The sequence below is a fragment of the Anolis carolinensis genome, chromosome 4 (assembly GCF_035594765.1).
Source record: "Anolis carolinensis isolate JA03-04 chromosome 4, rAnoCar3.1.pri, whole genome shotgun sequence".
NCBI lineage: Eukaryota > Metazoa > Chordata > Lepidosauria > Squamata > Dactyloidae > Anolis > Anolis carolinensis.
The window spans coordinates 163,686,109-163,705,579 of record NC_085844.1 but is presented as its reverse complement, the minus strand read 5'-3'; the positions used below and the strand labels follow the sequence as shown (position 1 = coordinate 163,705,579).

Below are 19,471 nucleotides of genomic sequence, written 5' to 3'. Positions count from 1 at the left end.
TTTTTAAAGATTCTAGGCAACATACATAAAAATTCAATTATGGTACTCTCAAAAGCACTGAAACTTCACCCTATGTAAATGTGTACATTTAAGAAAGATTATTAATGTACTATAAATCAATAATCAAAACCTTTCTGGGACCAAATACTGTGGTCAACAAATGCAAATTAATCAACATGATGCACTAATTAGGATTTTCATGGAGGAGAAAGTAGGGTATAGGAGAAAAAACAGTTCTTAGAATGATCAACAGTATGATCTTTAGGTCAAGCAAAACATGAGAAACATCTGCTATTTTATATATCAATATTTAATATATCTTATTCAAAATAATTTGCATCTCTTGTTTCTTATATCTAAATTATATTTCACATAGCAGTCCGAAGTGTGATGAATAAAGCCTACGATCAACATATCTATGATTACTTCCAATGCACTTATCAACATAATTTAACATATAACAATCACCCTCTTCCCCAAAGCACCTTTGTTCTCAGCCATGTCATTGTGTGCCTCTGCTGCTTTTGCCAGCGGATATTCATGGCCTACTACTGGTTTTAGCCAGCCTGCATCTATACCTGCAAGAATAGCTGCAGCACATTCATTCATCTCCTCCTAAAGAAAGGAAAATCAATCAATAAATTTAAAAAAATATTCTGCCCCCTCCAAAAATAAATGGAGAAGGTTCCAGTTCCTATCTCTGGGTAACTCTGGGAAAGAATCCCACCTGAAATTCAGAACAGTGTCTAGCAATTGGTGTCAATGAGACTGAACTAGAAGAACCACTGATCTGGCTTAGTATATAGCAGCATATTATGTTCATAAATCCTTTTTGCTGTGTTACACAGCAGAAAAGGTAGGCTTAGATTCTGAAAAGTGGGCACTTCAGCCAGAAATCACCTTGAAGAATCCTCCAGTGGGCAGGTCTTCTCTCGCCTCTCTGCCCACTAAACAAAAAAATCCCTTGGAAAACCATTCTTAAGGGTTGAGGAAACACAGATATGGCAAAGGGATGTAGTGGGAATGATGAATCAACTGATGCCTCAGCACCATTTCCTCTAGGTCCCTCCCTCTCACTTCTGTCTCTTTCTATATACTAGTCTACGATCCCAGAAGCTCGCCTTTCCTCTGAAGGAGAGTTTCAGGGTGGCTACAGTGAATAAAGAGTATAAAACCCTCATAATTACAGTATAGCAGAAAGTTACTTTTTTAACCCTAGACACAAATCACAGAAGTCAGAAGACCCTTGAATAAAATTCTGGCTTACACTAAGGCTATTGCTGGGAATGTGCAGAGACACTTTCATATGTGTATGTTGTTGTCCCTACACCGTTTAATGGGCTGGAAGCTTACGCCTCCTCATCTCTGCTCACTGGGATCTAGGGATCAGATAAAGCATTCTCCTCCCTTTCCCAAGAAGATGTCATTTTCCTGCTGCTGTGGTGAAAAGCAGTAGTTTTAGTGAGATGAACAGGAGGATCTTGATCATCTGGGCTGTGGGGAAAGTTGGAAGCAGCACCTTAAAAGGTGAGGCACCACAAGTGACCCACATATTGTGCATCCCTTGCTAAAATGCATAGAGAACTATGGTTGTGAAAGATGTGCCAAATAATCTGAGGCTCTATAACAAAAAAGTCATGTTGCTTTTTCTTAATAAATGATGCAAACATATCGCATCCTTTCTTTGTTTACCTTAGATGCAGAGATGAATGAAATTCCTCTGATAATTGATTCTTTCAGCATCATGTCATCAGGATCAATCTCAGCAAGTCCTTGACAACCCACAATCTGTCACAAAAGAGTTGGGGAAAAGGAGATTCTAAAATCACGTAGCCATGTAATGCTTCAAGCATTGGGCTAAACTCTGGAGATCAGAGTTCCATTCTTTGTGTTCAGTCATGAAAACCACTGGGGTGACCTTCTGCAGGTCGTAATATCTCGGCTTCAGAAAAAGGCAAAAGCTTCCAAACAGAAGACTGCCTGATAGATTCAAGCTAGCATCACCAAAAATCAAAAGCAAACTGGAAGTATGTAAGAACAGTGTTTTACTGAAAGGTTCTCCTTAAGCTGTTCAAATGGGTTCATACCATCACTCTTCCTCCTCTTGACAGAAGTTTCAGGTCTTCAGAAAGGTTGACATTAGCCAGCATCTCCAGTATCACATCTATATTTTGAATACCACTTGTTTCCTACCAGATAAATGAATATTTGTTCAGCATAGTGCAGAGGCAATTTAACATATTTTATAATTCATAACATATTAACAACAATAACAAATCTAAAAATCCAGCATATTGTTCAGACAGGAATATCCCTTGTACAATAAGTCCTCAATCGCGTTGAAGCCAGACAGGTTATCACTTATGTGTGTAAAGATAACACTAAGCAGTTTCTCACACAGTGTACCTTTAAGAGTGGACACAGAAATGGATCTGCAAGAGATCTCAAAACATTGGCAGGTTCGTAAAGGATACAGTCCTTCAAATAACTTGGTCTTTTCTTGAGGCTAAGCTAACTTCCCATGAACTTTCTATTTCTGCCTGAGTTAGAAAAATCTAAAAGTGTTCACTGTGTTGCAGACAAAATAATAATGATACCATGGAGAAAGGGTAAATTGGTTTAAATTAGATAACAAAAACATTAAAATGTGGCTATCACTGAATTGAAAGGAGTTCTGAATATTAAATGAAAGTTCTGAAATACTATGTTAAGCCTCAAATGATATCCTCATTTACCTTGAATAAAGTCTACTGAACTCTGTTGGAAAATGCTCCAAGCAAATTTGCTGGGAATTACACCATAAAGTGGCAACCTAGACATACATAGACCTAATTAAATGAAACTAATTTCTGAAGAGACAAGTGGGCTTGAACTTTAAGACTCAACATCAAATTCTTAGTGCAAGCCAGACAGTAGACCTCTTAAACCAATGCAGTTTAATAAGTCAACAGTAATCCCACATGTCTATTCTATTTGGGACTAACAATTGGATTTCCAGGACCAGAGAAGCCAATGGCAAAAACAGAGTGTGCTTGCATCGTCAATGTTTAACATTTGCACAAATAATCAGCCACTGCCAGAAGGGACAGAGAGTTTCATCTATGCTGACAATCATGCCATCACTGCTCAAGCAGGTAGCTTTGAAATGGTTGAACAGAAGCTTTCTGAAGCTTTAGGTCTTTTTACTGCCTATTACAGGGAAAACCAGCTGGTTCCTAATCCATCTAAAAAGCAGATGTGTGGTTTCCATCTTAAGATCAGACAAGCATCTTGAGCTCTGAGGATTACCTGGGAAGGCAACCCACTGGAGCATTGCAGCACACCAAAATACCTGGGAGTTGCCCTGGACCGTGCTCTGACATACAAGAAGCATTGCTTGACTATCAAGAAAAAAGTGGGTGCTAGAAATAATATCATATGAAAGCTGACTGGCACAACCTGGGGATCACAACCAGACACAGTGAAGATATCTGCCCTTCCACGTTGCTACTCTGCTGCTGAATATGTATGCCCAGTGTGGAATACATCTCACCACATTAAAACAGTGTATGTGGCTCTTAATGAGACATGTCGCGTTGTCAATGGATGTCTATGCCCCACACCACTGGAGAAATTATACTCTTTAGCCAGTATTGCACCATCTGACATCACTTGGGAAGTAGTAGTTAATAATGAAAGGACCAAGGCAGTGATATCTCCGGCCCATCCACTGTTTGGATATCAGCCAGCATGCCAATGCTTTAAATCAAGAAATAGCTTTCTAAGATCTACAGAGATACTCGCAGGAACACCTCAGCAAGCAAGAGTCCAAAAGTGGCAGACTAAAACCCAGAACCTAATCCATGACTGACATTGGATGAGAGACTTCCCCCTGGGCACACAGAAGACTAGGTGACTTGGAAGGCACTGAACCGACTATGCTCTGGCACGAGGTGCAGAGCCAATCTTCAGAAATAGCGCTACAGTGTGAAGTCCACAACATACGAGTGTGGAGAAGAGCAAACCACAGATCGCTTACTACAATGCAGCCTGAGCTCTGCCACATGCACAATGGAGGACCTTCTTACAGCGACACCAGAGGCACTCCCAAGTGGCCAGCTTCTGGTCAAATGATATTTAGTGTAATGTTAAGTTTTTAACCTTATTTGTGTTTTTAAATACATGATAACTGTACCCTCAATTAGCTTCTGACACAATAAATAAATAAATTGGATTTGAGACTAAATTACCCTAATTTGGTACAAGTAAGCCTTCTTTCTGTGATTAAAAACACCGTGGGCTCCATTTTTTAAAACCTGTTTCATTCCTTCCTCAGTCCCAGCTGTACCCAAGACTTTCATGCCATGAGCTCTTGCAATCTGGCATGCTGCCATTCCAACCTAAGGAACATGAGGTAAAGAAAAAAATCAAAGACAGGGAAAGTCAACAAACAATGTCTTGACATTTCCAACAGCAGTACGTTAAAACAGCATACAGGGTGAGCATCCTTCTCCAAAATTCCAAAATATGATGACTGATCTTTATGCTCTACTCTTGACCCAATTAGAATTGTACCATGATTTTGATTTTGAGTAGTATTCATGAACAATGTCTATGTAGCGTGCGCATCAAATAACATGTTTGAACATATTGTTTTTTCATTATGGGTTCATGAAGGAGTAGAAGTGGAGGCTCAGTAGGAGAATGGATCCTGTCGAGCAGAGAGTGGTGATTAAGTACCTGCAAAAGAAGGGGGTGACTCCTACAGAAATCCACAATGATATATTGAAAACTTTGGGGGGATCGGTAGTGTCATATGATATTGTAAAAAGATGATGTCGGAAATTGTGGAAGAACATTGTGTGAATATTAACATTAATATTTTCTTTTTTGGTGAATATTAACATGGCAGTGGCAACATTTATAAATTTTTTGGATGGACATACAGAAATTTCTCCACAGATATGTGATAATCTGTGGAGGAATTTCTGTATGTCCATCACAGGTTTTGGCTGTTCCTGTAAGCATCATAGTGAGGATTTAAAATCTTTGCTCTTGTGCAAAGAAATATGGGAACAAAATTAGGGGAAATAGTAATTAAACCTTCCAATCATATATACACATGTCTTTCCCAAATAATAGCTGAATCACTGCATTTATTAATCTGGTCTTGAAATTCTCAAGACAGGTATAAGCAATCTCCTATGAACACCATACTTAGGGACCATATTTAAAGGCAGCCCATAGATGACCTCTTGGTTCTGCACATTTATGTATTCCAACAGGCATGGGCAAAGTGTAGTCCTCCAGATGTTGAACTAAAACTTCTAGCAGTTCTAGACAGCACTAGGACATGATGACAACGGTATTATAGGAACTCTGTAGAATGAACTCACTAGAGAATGAGAATGCTCAAAGAGCTTTTCATAAACATGGTAATATAGTCAATAGCAAGCTTTATACACAAAAGAGGTTTAGTAGCAGTGAAATCTTCCAGTTCAGTAAGTACATGTAAATGTCAAAATAAACAATAACTGCATTTGGGAGAAAGGAGGATAAACTATAAATTAGGCCTTGGGAATAATTGCAATTACGGAGCAGGAGTCCCGTGATTTTACCTACAGCAACCACAAAACACAGGATTGAGTTCTCATATGTCTTTCATGATCATAAGGAAAACATATGAAGAGCCTTGATATTTGCATAGTCTATGTGGCCAAGGGCCAGGACTTCTAAAACTTTTTCTACTCATTACACCCTGTCACCCAGTAAAGTTGTATGTGATCCTGGGTATATAGATATATAAAATAAGTACATTGTTGATAATAAATCAGCATTTGTGGGGCTTGTTAAACATGCCGTGGAGTACAGCGGAAACATTTTCTGCAGAGTCCACTGTAAACATTGCACATTGTTGTGAACAGATTGGTGTAAATAGGTAGCATTCAGAAGCCTTTTACTCTTGTGAATTTTTTTGTGACCCCAACATTGAACTAAGCTAAAGAGACACCATTTAGCGGTTGGGACCTACAATTAAGAAGCAGTGATCTCGGCAAAAACACAAAACAAAACAAAAAAAACAAAAAAGGCAAATTTTAAATCCTTACCATGATGCTTAAAGGAACAGTAATAAAAACAATAACCGTCATTAAGCATTCAAGGATGTAATCAGTTTTATGAAAATCCCTAGTTTCATTTTTCCAACACTCCTTTGTCATATCAATCAAAACATTGTGATCAGAACAAATCATCAACTCCCAGGACCATGCCTCCCTTAAAGCATTCTATCTAGAATAAATCCTTTTAAAAACAAAGGATGGTTTTTCATGATACTTGCCCCTCCACTTGCTCCATGGATTAGCAGAGTTTCTCCTGCTTTGATCACTTCTCTGAAAAAACACAGAATAATTTCAAATGATTATAGAGAAAGAAAATAGGGAGGGAATAAAAATATTTTATTTTATTTTATTTTATTGCTTAAAGACTATTTTTGGATGGCATCTTACCTTTGAAACAGAGCATGGTATGCAGTAAAATAAGGAACTCCAATTGCAGCACCTTGCTTGAAGTTCAGTTTATCAGACAAGGGAAAGACTGTGTTAGCTGCTGCAACAGTAAATTCAGCATAACCACCAGTAACTGTACCAAGAGTAAAAACCCGATCTCCTTTCTGGTAGAAGAAAACAAATGCACAAAAATGAAGCACTGTACCCAAGTGTTTTCTGCAATGGTTGCTAGAGGAAAAGAAGTGGCAAAACTTAATTCTGGGTTAATTAAACACAAGACAGCCACAGAAATAGTACAGAACCAGCGGATCTCAAACTGAGTTAGGGTTAAGTAAAACCATCATAGGGGTTCTGCAAAAGATCTTAAAAATCAAATTTAAAACAAATTTTAAAATGAAAAACACAAAAACCCAACTATTTGATTTACTGTCTCTGTAATAACGATTTTGTACTACAACTGACTGCTTCACATTTCAATATTTTATTCATCATCTAAACATATGTGATTCACACATAGTCAATTTTTCATATTAATTCCTTTGTTCTTTTTATTTTTATCATCTAAGGCAAGCATGTCCAAAGTCTGGCCCAGGGGCCAATTGCAGCCCCTATTCAAATTTCCACCAGCCCTTTCTTTCCAATCCTACCCCCTTTGTTTTGTTCCTCTCTTCCTTCCTTTCTTCAGGGCCTCCAAAAAGGTGGGATCCTCAGGAGGAGAAAAAGAGAGATGGCAGCCTATTGCATTCCTTGACCCTGATTAAGCATTGCCTTCTCCTTGGGTGGCTCCAGTCTCAGGCAACTCGTCCCAGCGGCTCTCTCTCTGTCTCTCTGTCTCTCTCTCTCTGTCTCTCTCTCTCTCTCTGTGCAAAGGAAGGCTCTTATTTCTTTGCAATGGAAGGCTCCCCAATTATCCTGCTTACCCCAGGTGCTTACGGCCGCCCCTGCTGCATGGCCAGAAAGGGCAGGCCCTGGAAGTTGAGCACCTGCCTGGTTTCCCTCTCTCCATCTCTTCATTCTCTGCCCCACCTTCATCCCGGATCACCACCCCATGTTTTCCAAAAAAGGCTGCCCTTTGCTGTAACTCCTCCCTGGGAAGAAAAGGGGAGAATCAGGTGGCAACTATAAGATCCCCCACCCCCCCGCACCACAATCAAAGCCCTCTTGACAGAGGGCCATGCTGCTTCTGCTGAAAAACCTCCAGAGAAGGAAACTCCACCAGACTCTGAGGCAGCATATGCCACTGTCTGAAACGACTTGAAGGCACACAATAACAATTCTAATACACTTGACCCTCTCATCAGCCAAAAGCAGGCCCACACTTCCCATTGAAAGACTGGTACATTTACACTGGTTAAAACTGTTTGTTTTTTCTATTGTATTGTTCTTTCATAGTTTTTTTTTTTTTGCACTACAAATAAGACATATGAAGTGTGCATAAGAATGTGTTCATGTTTTTTTTTTCAAACTATACTCTGGGTCCCCAACAGGCTGAGGGACAGTAAACTGGCCCTGGGTTTTAAAAGTTGGACACCCCTGATCTAAGGAATGGTAAATCAAGGTATAATGGGGGTTTTTGTTTATCTAAATAAGACAATGTTTCTCTTAACAACTTCTGAAATTAGGGCAGCTGAACTTGCTGACTGAAAGGTGAGTGGTTCAAATCTAGGGAGCAGGATGAGTTCCCGCTGTTAGCTCCAGCTTCTGCCAGCCTAGCAGTTCGAAAACGTGCAAATGTGAGTAGATCAATAGGTACCGCTCTGGCGGGAAGATAACGGCGCTCCATGAAGTCATGCCAGCCACATGACCTTGGAGGTGTCTACGGACAACACCGGCTCTTTGGCTTAGAAATGGAGATGAGCACCAACTCCCAGAGTTGGACACAACTAGACTTAATGTTAGGGGAAAACCTTTATCTTTACTAACTATAAAAAACATTACAAGCTGAAATCTTTATGGAAAATCAGTTTTTGACAAGGACATATTTGAAGATATCTGTTTAGTAGAGAATGAAACAATAAAGCCAATATGTGGCAATAAACTCTCTTTACATGGACATCTATAGGCAACAATTCAGAAATACAGATGGTATAGAAATCACATCTCACAAGAAGAAACAGTGATGTTGCTCAAATTGTACTACATAAAAGACAGCAAATAAACCATATCTTTAAATTGGAATACCTTGAATCTAGCTACGTGGATTCCAACTCTTTGTATCTCCCCAGCCACATCTGTACCAGGTATATAGGGTAAGACTTGTGCATTTGCATATGATCCGGCACGAATATAGGTATCCATTACGTTAACACCACAAGCGTGAACCTTAATGAGAACCTGGAGGATAACATTGCATTTGTTTTTGTTTTTCTTTTTTATTGTGAAATATATACAGGGTGTTTGAAAAAGAACTCCCAAGTTTCAATGTAAATTATATTGAAACTAGGAAGTTCTTTTTCAAACACCCTGTATAATCTTTGATATTCCACAATCAAAGTACATTTCCCTAGCCCCAACACCTCCCCATTCCCACCCAGGAACCCCCACCCTTGACTTCTCTTTATGTAATACAAAGGTACAGGAATACTGTTGAATATTTATACCTCAGTATGATCAAGCATGTAATCATTTTTCCTTGGTTTCACCAGCTAACTGCATTTGTTGTTGATGAGGGAAAGTGTAGCCCACAGACCTCACATGGCCTCTCCCAGCCCCATTTCTGCTGCCCCAAAGTCATCAGAGATAGCCTCAAAATCAACAGACTCTAAAGAAAATAAATGCAGTTTTACTTCAATGAACAATGGGAATCGGGCTATTTTCTAAAGTAACTTTCAAGAGTCCAGTTTTAACTATTACATGCCCAGAAAAAGCTACCATATGCAATCTGAGAGTTTTAATACTTTTAAGTACCTATATTTCATAGTATAATAGTCACCACTGCGTTATAGTCACACACCCCATGTTGGGGGTGGCAAAATTGGTATTTTTGTGTTCCTCGCACAATAATCGCAGAGCCATTTGCGGCTGATTCTGCCTCTCTTCCTTCTCTAAAGGCAAGGCAGTTTAAAAAATGATGAAATTGAGATTTCTGAAGCTCCAGTCTTCCCTCCTGCTTCCTTCCTCCAAGGTAAGGAAGTTTTAAAAATCTGAAATGGAAATCTCTGGAACTCAGATCCTCTCTCTTCTTCCAAAGAGTTCCATGGCAGGTTTTTAAAAACTGCCTTGCTTCAGAAGAAGGAAGGAGGAGGGGAGACTGGAGCTTCAGAGATCTCCATTTATTGTTTTAAACTTCCTTGTCTTTGGAGAAAGAAGGAAAGAAGAGAAAATCATCCCCAAATGGCTCTGTAGTTAAAAAACAAAACAAAATGGAAATGGAGCGGTTTGTTTGAAGCTGGATCATCCCTCCAGCTCCTCTTTCAGAGGTAAGACATTGTGCTGTAAAAGCAAGAAAGAAAGAAACTGAAGAATCAAAGGCAGATTTTTTCCTCACATAATAGTCGCACACCATTTTTTCATGAAAAAGAGGGGGAGTGTAAATATTAAACAATGAAATATGGTAGAGTCTCGCTTTATCCAACCTTCGCTTATCCAATGTTTTGTATTATCCAATGCAGTCTGCCTTTTTGTAATCAGTGTTTTTGTAATCAATGTTTTCAATACATTGAGTTGTTTTGGAGCTAAATTCATAAATACAGTAATTACTACATAACATTACTGTGTATTTAATTACTTTTTCTGTCAATTAGTTGTAAAACATGATGCTTAATTTGTAAATCATAATGTAATTTGACATTTAATAGATTTTATTATCCAACATTTTCGCTTATCCAACGTTCTGCGGCCCGTTTATGTTGGATAAGCAAGACTCTACTGTATTCAGTTTTAGATAGTTCTACATTTAATTCCGTTTCAGTGTTTATAGCAGGCATGGGCAAACTTGGTCCCTCCAGGTGTTTTGGACTTCAACTCCCACAACTGGAGGGACCAAGTTTGTCCATACATGGTTTATAGTCCTTAGGTTTTAATAGTATACAGTATGCTAATTTTTAGTACTGTTTGATGCTTTGAGTCTCACTAAGCGAGAAAAAGTAGCATATAAATTAATAATAAGTTCATTTCTCAGATCTTGCACCTCAAGGATATGTTGAGTTAAAGCAAGCACCTCTAGTCCAGGGCAATAAAAGCAGTGTTTCCCCCCTTAAACCAGTGATATTTCTGACAACACACCAACCGGGAGGTTGGCAGTTCAAGCTCAGATTAGGATGAGCTGCTGCCACCAGCCCAGCTTCTGTTCACCTGGCAACAATGTAAGTAGATAAATAGGTACCACTTTGGTGGGGAGGTAAAAGACACCCTGAAAAATATGCCGGCAAAATTCTGACCAGGAAAGGCGTCCATGGACGGCAGGCTCCTCGGTGTGGAAAATGAAACAATTGCACCTCCCCATGGCCGAGTTGAGCACAGCCAGATGCCAGAGACAAAAAGAGGAAAGCCTTGCCTCTGTTTATGTACTGTCTGTCTTTGTCATTGTATAACAGCATTGAATGTTTGCCATATATGTACCTGTAATCCTCTCTGAGTCCCCTTGGGGAGATAGAGTGGAATATAAATGAATTATATTATTATCTACACTGCCATATAAAATCCAGATTATGTGCTTTGAACTGGATTAGACTCAGATAATCCAGATCAAAGCAGATAACCTGGATTATCTGCTTTGACAATCTGGATTATAAGACAGTGTATATCCAGCCTGAGAAATAGACATGTATTACAATCCTTGAACAACTTTTTATTGCTGCTGTTGTTACTACTGCCACTTGGGACTGCCACAGTTCCTGGGATAAAGCTCCTAGTAGTAGTAGTAGTAGTAGTGGCAGAAATCACACATTTTTTTCTTTCTCCAATTAAGAGTTTTGTTTTTACCTCGTTCCCTTTTGGATCCGGCACTGGAATGTTTTTCTTCATCTTAAGCACTTCAGGGTTACCGAATTCAGACACGCTGATGGCTTTCATCATCTGTTTCTTTGTTGCCATGGCAACCTGGCAAGTCAGAGATAAAATACACTGCCTTAAACCTGACTGCCTTTCTTATCTCTGAAAAAATAGATAAAATAAATCAGAGGGACACCGCCCAACTCATTCTGTTATTCATCGCATTTGGGTTTTAGTTTTACCAAAATGTTTAGCCTATCAATAAAGAGAAACAGCATCGCCACAGAAAGGCTTGCACAGACAAACACAGAAGCAAGGAGCAATGTTCTTTGTCACGCTTTCAATAAGGACTTACTGTATTTTGAGAGCTGTCATTTAAAGAAATGATTTGGTCATCCGGATTTTGACAGAACAGTCATAGGATTTGGAGGTTATGATAAAGCAAATGTTTTTGTTTAGACATTTATCCAAATGTATTGAGGGCCAAAACACACATTTTGGTGGCCCAAATTTTAGTCCTGTTCCTGGGTATATTTGACTTGTTGATTCCAAAAAGGGCAGCAATTTTCCCTTTTCAGCTCCAGTTTTTGAGATACATATGCCACTCCGGTTGCCCATTAAAAATCAGGATATTTTAATGTACTGTTTAAATACATCTTTTTTAAGAATGAAGAAAATATATTCACAATTAAAAGAAAAGCAAGCTACATGAAATTCTACTTATTTCAAACCCAAAGCACAGATTTATGATGCAAACTTTCCAGTCATTCAAGACACCATATCTAAGCCCCCTTCCACACAGCTGAATAAAATCCCACATTATCTGCTTTGAACTGGGATATATAGCAATGTGGACTCAAATATTCCAGTTCAAAGCAGATATTGTAGGTTATTCTGCCTTCATATTCTGGGTTATATGGATGTATGGAAAGACCCTAAGAAATTAGATCTGATGTGATCTCTCCAATGTAGTTTTCTGACTCAGGGTCCCAAATAACCCAAGGAACAGACCTAGGCCCCTTCCACACAGCTGTATAAAATCCCACATTATCTGCTTTGAACTGGATTATATGGCATTGCAGACTCAGCTAACCCAGGGTCCTTCTGCTTAGCCATATAAACCAAAATATCAAGGCAAAAAATCCCACAATATCTGCTTTGAACTGAGTCCACACTGCCATATAATCCAGTTCACAGCAGATAATGTTGGATTTTATTCAGCTGTGTGGAAGGGGCCCCAGTTAAAAGCAGATATTGTGGATTATCTGCCTTGATATTTTGGGTTATATGACTGTTTGGAAGGTCCCCTAAAAACCAAGACACCAAGAATTTTCTTTCTCGTTTGGCTGTCAAATCAATAAAGGCTGCTTGTATAAAAAATAATAAGCTGGTTGTCTCCTTTTTACTTTAAGATGGCAAATGCCAGTTCCTTCCCTTACAGTACTGTACAGCCTACAGAACTTGATATTCATTTGCAGTCTCCCATAAAAGTAATAAACAGAGCCAATTCTGCTTAGCTTCCAAGATCAGACAAGATCTGAGGCCTTTAGAGTATTTAGGCCTTCACATGGTAACATGCAGCACATTGATTTCCTTCCCTCCCCTTTCCTTAAACAGCCACACAATAAAATTGGCTATTCAATCTAAGTGATGATAATAATCATACTGTAATAATAATAACAACAACAATAAACCTTTATTTATATACAGCTCCATCTCCTCGAGAGGACTCAGGGCAGTTTCCAGCATGTACAAAACAGTCAGTTGTCAAAACAACATACGACATGAACAAACAAACAAAATAAAAACTATCATAAAACAGCAGTAAAAACAGTTCAATCTAAAATGAACAGTTACAGTACCAATCAACATGAAGGAGTCCAATACAGTGATCAGGGATGTGAGGTAGACATAATCAATTAAAAGGTAAAGACTTGTACTTCAGTGATAGAATAAGAAGTCATTAATACAGTGAATTGATGAAGGAATCGATACTTCAATTAATTACAATTTATTATCAAAGATCTGACTAGCTGGAGGCGCCATCTATACTCACCATATAATGCAGTGGTCTCAACCTGGGCTCCCCAGAAATTTTGGCCTTCAGCTCCCAGGAATCCTAATAGCTGGTAAACTGGCTGGGATTTCTGGGAGTTGTAGGCCAAAAACATCTGGGGACCTCAGGTTGTAAACCACTGATGTAATGCAGTTTAAAGCATTAAAAAGGCATGTGAAAGAAAGCTCTGTGGTTTGTGTCACTACCAGCTGGGCTTCAAACTGGTTCCAGGATTTTGTACACTTTCTTCAGTATTGGTGTGAAACTCCATTAAATGGTCAATGTAGATGGAACCAAAGTCAGGAATGATCTGGGGCCAAGCTAGGCTCCTTGGTATTAGGAGTTCCCAGCAGCAAGAAGCAATTCACTGTTTTGACAGTGGGGGAATTGTGATTTAACACTGAAGGCCATTTTTCCAGTGCAGTTGCCCTTAATACTGCATTCTAACTCAAAATAGCAAGGTGATGGTCAGGCCTGTAGCGAGGGGTGGTTTTAGGGGTTCAACCCTCCCCCCCCCCCGAAATTTTTCAGGTTATAAAAAAAACCTGGTTTACTCATGAATTTTAACTGGTTAACCAAATCCCCATGCTAAGTCTATGAGACACAAAACATTAAGAGTCCCTCTAGGCATTATCTCAAGCAGATATTGACAGGTTTGTAGCGGGGAGGGGTGTGTGCTAGGGGTTAACCCCCCCCCCCCCGAAATTTTCAAAACCCCTCCCGAAATTTTTTTCTGGCTACGGCCCTGGTGATGGTTCTTTCCCAAGTTTAGTGGGAGAACGCTGTTGGTGGTGGGCAAATTCATTAGGGAACAATCTCTTCATACTTCTCCCTTCCACTGTTGCCTCCCATCTATATTTCGCACCTGACAGCCACAAGGGCGCCCCCTGCCGACGAAAGCTGTGCCTGCACCCAACTAATGTTACGGACGCAGCTTCAGTTAGGTTCCAGATTGACTGGACTTTCCCACGTACACGCATGCGCAGTGTATTTTCTTTGCCTAGCCGAGGGACTTTTTGCAGCCACCTGAGTGGGAACGTTGGCTTTTTACTTTAAACGGGCGCGCGTTCGTATCTTCGATGGCAAGTTTGTCCCAGCCGCGCCGCCGTCGGAATAAAAATGGCGGCGCCCTCACGCCCTCGGAACTGACTGACGCCGTTTCCCGGTCCTGATGGCTGACTTCGAGCGCTGGAAAGCGCAGCGCCTGTCGCGCGCGGACGGGAGCCGCAAGGGCAGCGTGGATGAGCCCATCGAGGGCCTGGTGCGGCTCCTCAACGGCCGCGAGGGCTTCTGCACCACCAGCTCGTGCTCGGGGCGCGTGGTCGTCCTGGAGCAGCCTCCGCAGCCCCGCCCCCCTCCGCGCGGCCAGGTGAGAGCCGGACACGCACCCTTCACAGAGGCCTGCCTGCCTGCCTATAACAGGCCTGGGCAAACTTGGGCCCTCCAGGTGTTCTGGACTCCCAACTCCCACCATTCCTAACGGCCTCAGGCCCTTAAGCGGCTGAGGGGGGAAAGCAAGGGGCCAGAGGCTGTTAGGAATGGTGGGAGTTGAAGTCCAAGACACCTGGAGGGCCCAAGTTTGCCCAGGCCTGCTATAGGCACACATACTAATAGTAAGTGCTGGCTTGTACCACAAAGGCTCCTACATGGACCAGGGTCAGACTTGGCGTACAAACCCTTCATTACTCAACATAAAATACTGTTCGACTTCCCTCACATTGTAGGGGCAAATGGCTCACTGGCACTCGAACACTCTGCATGATGACAGGAGTCCCCTTGGCTCAGTGGTTCTCAGCCTTCCTAATGCTGCGACCCGTTAACACAGTTCCTCATGTGTTTAAACAAATGTAAAACGGAGTGAAATTGATAAGAGACCTCCTAAACCCAGATAGGACCATTAAGGATTAGGAAACGATAAAAGACAACAGTGGTCAATGTAACTGGCTTTTTTGGGATGGACTGAAACAAAGGATTATGAATTGGAGGAAAAAGGAAGTCCAGAAACAGATCTTGACCAAATTTTAAAGTGGAAATTAGAAAAGGAGTAAGGTCTGATGGGTTTTATATACAAGAAATTAGTTGAACAACAATATAAATTGAAACACATTGGCCGAGATATGGAAAGAGGACTTGAATATCAATGATTCAGACATTAAATCAATAAAAAAAAATCAAGCACATAAGGATTAGAGAAATACAAAGAAATATACAGACTAAATGGTATAGGATCCCAATTCAATTAGCTCATATTGTAGCGGAACCTTCGTGCTACGGTTCTTGTTGGCGCAGTGGAGGAATTTTGAAGACGGACAACTGAAGGAATTTCCCAGAAAGCAGTTTTATTTCGCTAATGGCCACTAGGGGTCCCCCTAGCACAAAGTAAGTGCTTCTCCAGGGGAACCGGCCAGTGGCATGCTGAGTGAACATTTATACACACTACAGGGTTCGGGTTATGCCCGCCCACAAGCAAATTCATTGGCTTAGAGTTGTGACGCTGCCCAATCTGTGCTGACCAGCAGGCCGGCTGCACCCTTTTTGTGCCGTGCTCACAAATCTTTCAGAGCGCCTGCGTACGCATGCTCTGTTTGTTTATCCTTAGCTTTCATTTCTTCAGAAACACATGATTTCCCAGAAGTCACATGTTTCTGTGAGTTTATGCACCCGGGTCGCTAGCTGTCGCCATCTCTGCCCATATATGGTATTTCCTGGGGTTCCTTAACCCCCCCCGCCTCACTCCCCCATTTTCTTTTTGCGAAGCGCATGTACAAAAGCTGAAGCAAAGCATTATGGTTCCATCCAATCCCGCTTGGCTTGGAGTATGGCTATCTTTTTTTCAGGTAAAGATTGTGTGACACACCTAGTACACATTTGCATCATTATTGGAGTGCAACACATAACTATGAGAACAATGAACAATCCTAAAATCCCTACCAACAATATGTTCTTCAACCATTCTATTGAGGGTAACCAGCTAGTCACCCAGGAGAAGGGAGACCAACCTTCTATCTCCTGGACATTATTGTAAATTAACTTTTGTAATGACTCGATGTCATCTTCAATAGTATTATTCAAGTTATGAAATTTCACTACACAACGTCCTCTAACCATGGCGCATAACCCCCCCCTGGCCGCCAGTAGGTAGTCAAGGGCCAACTTATGCTGTAGGGCCATCTGGCTGATTTCTTCTACTTCAGACTGGATTTCCCGGAAAATTTTACCAGTGGCATTTATGGACTTTTCAAGGCGGCAAGTCAGGCCTAGAACACTTCTACGGTTTGCTTGAGCTACAATCCCTGGGTAAGCACCCAGGGTCAACAAGCCTGTGATCAGGCCTCCTCCTACACGGGAGGCTTCTGAACCTGACAGGGCCTTGTTGATAATGACCTCATCCGAGCATTCTGGTCCTAGAGGGCCTGTTTGCACAATGTCCCGTTTCAGGCGCTGATGCCCTTTGTGTAAGACCTGAACTGGGAATGTCAAATAACCCACACCGACACACTGGTAGTTGCCGGGGTGATAATTTGTGGCCCATTTATCAAAGAAAAACCATAGATTTGGATCCCTAATTTGCCATAACGGACAGAGGCTTTTACCTAGGCTCAGTTGGGTTAATTGTTGCAGTATGTTCATATAAGATTTTAGGCCCTCAATAGAATCATTCACACTAAATGTGGGATAATCTGGATACATGCTAGCCCACTCGGTTGCGGTTAGATTTAATCGTGAGACATAAGATGTATTAAATCGTCCATGTAGATAGAACCGGTCTCGACAATGGGAATAATTGCCTAATCGGGAAAAGAACGCCTGCCTAGTTCCCCAGTGTTTCCACTCAGAATTCCATATTCCCGATCCTCCACAACAGAAGCACAAACCCCTGGTGGAGGTATGGTATCTAAACCGTCGAAACCGAGTTTTATTTATCCTTTGCGGTATGCTAGAAAACACGGTAGGTGGACCCTCCTGAGCCTTGGACAATCCCTCCAACACAATCTGTGGTTCATCAATTAAATCGGGAAGAAATGAAAAATCTCCTACGGTGAGGGGGTGTTCATATATTAATGCTACCTCTTTCCCGTGCTGCTCAAACATATAATTGGCATGTTCTTTTATCCAATTCCCATGTGCTCTTTTTCCAAAAGAGAGAATAAAACTCAGCACAAATAATATACCAAACACAGTGCGCTTTCCTCCCCTCCTCATAGCTTGTCTCCCACTTTTTCCTCTCAAAATGTCTAGCCACCATCTCCCGGAGAGCGCCTTTGTTGGGCCATGCTGCGACATACTTGACCACCGACGCTCCGTTGCACCCGAAGGGATCAGCTTCATGGCCTTGTTGACCCCTTAGGGAGTTGCCGGATGATCCTGAGTCTCAGGTCCTCACCAGGAACTCGCTCCGTCCGCCACTCCTCAGGTGCTAGTTTTACACGGGTGTAATGTATCCACGGCTTAATCTCCTTCACCTTCACTGCAGTGGGGGTAGACAGGAGCACAACATAGGGTCCTCGCCACTTGGGTCCCAATGGCTCAATCTTCCAATCCTTGACCAGAACCTCGTCACCTGGTGAAAAACAATGTAGAGGTGTGGTAGGGAATGGTGGGTTCAATTCAGAAATGTATTTTTCTAACTGCTGCATTTGTCTGCCCAAAGCCTGAACCTGGGCCAATGTCTGTTTCTCTCCTATGAGGTGCTGCTCAGCTCCTGTCTCTAAGGCTCCCTTCAAGTTCAAAGGGGGTCGTCCATAGAGTCTTTCAAAAGGGGAGAGTCCTGTCCGTTTGTGTGGTGTACATCTGATTCCTAATAATGCCATGGGCAAAACCACCGTCCACGGCAATCCTGTCTCTTGGCAAAGTTTCCCAAGCTGAGCCTTTAATGTCCTATTCATTCTTTCCACTTTTCCAGAAGATTGGGGTCTATATGCACAATGTAACTTCCATTTTATGCCCAAAATTCTACATAATCCTTGCACAGCCTGTTGAATATATGCGGGGCCATTATCTGATCCAATTTCTAAGGGTATGCCAAATCTGGGAATAACATCTTTCATTAGAGCTCTTGACACCTCTACAGCCTTCTCAGTTCTTGTAGGGTAAGCTTCCACCCATCCTGTGTATGTGTCCACGAACACCAGTAAATATTTGTATCCTTTGTATGGGGGCATTTCTGTAAAGTCAGTGACTAAAGCTTCAAAGGGTACCCCACCCACATGTTGGACTCCTGGTGGCTTGAGGGGTCCTTCTCTGGGGTTATTTTTGATACATGTCCAGCATCTTCGGGCTGCTGCTGCCGTTAGGCTATGTAATCCATCGATATACAACTGTCGTCCTAGCAGATTTGCCAATGCCATTTTTCCTAAATGTGTGTTTTGGTGCATGTGTTGGACTAAGTGCCATGCCAAGTCCTTAGGGACGTAGACACGGGCGTCTGGCATCACTATGAGTTCTCCTGACCACTGACCCTTCTCCTTTAAGGCCCATTCTTCTTCCTCTGGTGTATATGTAATGTTATGTTCAGTTAATTCTACCTGTAGGGCCATTACCTGATGTTCAATATAGGGCAGCCTAGCTGCCTCTTTGGCTGCCAGATCAGCCTGCCTATTTCCTTGCACTACGGGATCGTCTCCACGTTGGTGCCCTTTACAATGCATCACAGCCACCTGCCTTGGCTTCCAAACCGCCTCCAGGAGATCCACAATCTCTCCAGCATGTTTCACGCACTTTCCTCCAGACGTGAGGAGCCCGCGCTCCTTGTACAGTGCTCCATGTGCGTGGAGGGTGGTGAAGGCATATTTTGAGTCTGTGTAGACGTTAACCCGCTTTCCGCTTGACAATTCCAACGCTCGGGTCAGGGCAATCAATTCGGCCTTCTGGGCAGACGTCCCCGGGGGCAGTGACTCTGCTTCCAGCGTCTCTCCCCCCCACCGAACAACCGCATAACCTGAGTGTCTTTGATTATTTTCCATAAAGGAGCTTCCATCTGTGAACAGAGTGTCGTCCA

The 19,471-nt window shown here is 41.7% G+C and overlaps 2 protein-coding genes across 5 annotated transcripts in view; one reads left to right on the top strand and one right to left on the bottom strand.

Annotated features, from left to right (window-relative positions):
* Positions 1-292: 292 nt before the first annotated feature.
* LOC100565913 (quinone oxidoreductase) lies at positions 293-14,469 on the bottom strand. 4 transcript variants are annotated; one of them, XM_003223045.4, is made up of 9 exons: positions 14,339-14,469; positions 11,409-11,525; positions 8,667-8,819; positions 6,486-6,649; positions 6,317-6,368; positions 4,230-4,379; positions 2,088-2,189; positions 1,693-1,788; positions 293-615 (listed from the first exon to the last, which is right to left on the bottom strand). In XM_003223045.4, exons 2-9 carry the CDS (start codon positions 11,517-11,519, stop codon positions 451-453), a joined length of 993 nt encoding a protein of 330 aa, XP_003223093.1. In that variant the 5' UTR covers positions 11,520-11,525; positions 14,339-14,469; the 3' UTR covers positions 293-450. The 4 variants fall into 4 exon arrangements, with proteins under 4 accessions (XP_003223093.1, XP_062834217.1, XP_008112306.1 ...); XM_062978147.1 differs by having other exon boundaries at positions 13,112-14,386; XM_008114099.3 differs by lacking the exon at positions 14,339-14,469 and adding an exon at positions 9,086-9,246 and having other exon boundaries at positions 11,409-11,546.
* A 175-nt stretch (positions 14,470-14,644) lies between these two features.
* The window catches only part of tyw3 (tRNA-yW synthesizing protein 3 homolog), a 30,747-nt gene continuing 25,920 nt past the window's right edge, over positions 14,645-19,471 (top strand). Inside the window, exon 1 of the mRNA XM_008114101.3 lies at positions 14,645-14,842. Within this exon, the coding sequence (XP_008112308.1) occupies positions 14,645-14,842 (198 nt within the window). The remainder of the gene's footprint in view (positions 14,843-19,471) is intronic.

Excerpts from the sequence above, each read along its gene's own strand:
- LOC100565913 (XM_003223045.4), bottom strand. The coding sequence starts at position 11,519 with ATGGCAACAAAGAAACAGATGATGAAAGCCATCAGCGTGTCTGAATTC. Across the intron at positions 6,650-8,666 it reads TCCACGTAGCTAGATTCAAG|AAAGGAGATCGGGTTTTTAC; the intron begins GTATTCCAATTT and ends TTCTTCTACCAG. Across the intron at positions 616-1,692 it reads CATTCATCTCTGCATCTAAG|GAGGAGATGAATGAATGTGC; the intron begins GTAAACAAAGAA and ends TCCTTTCTTTAG.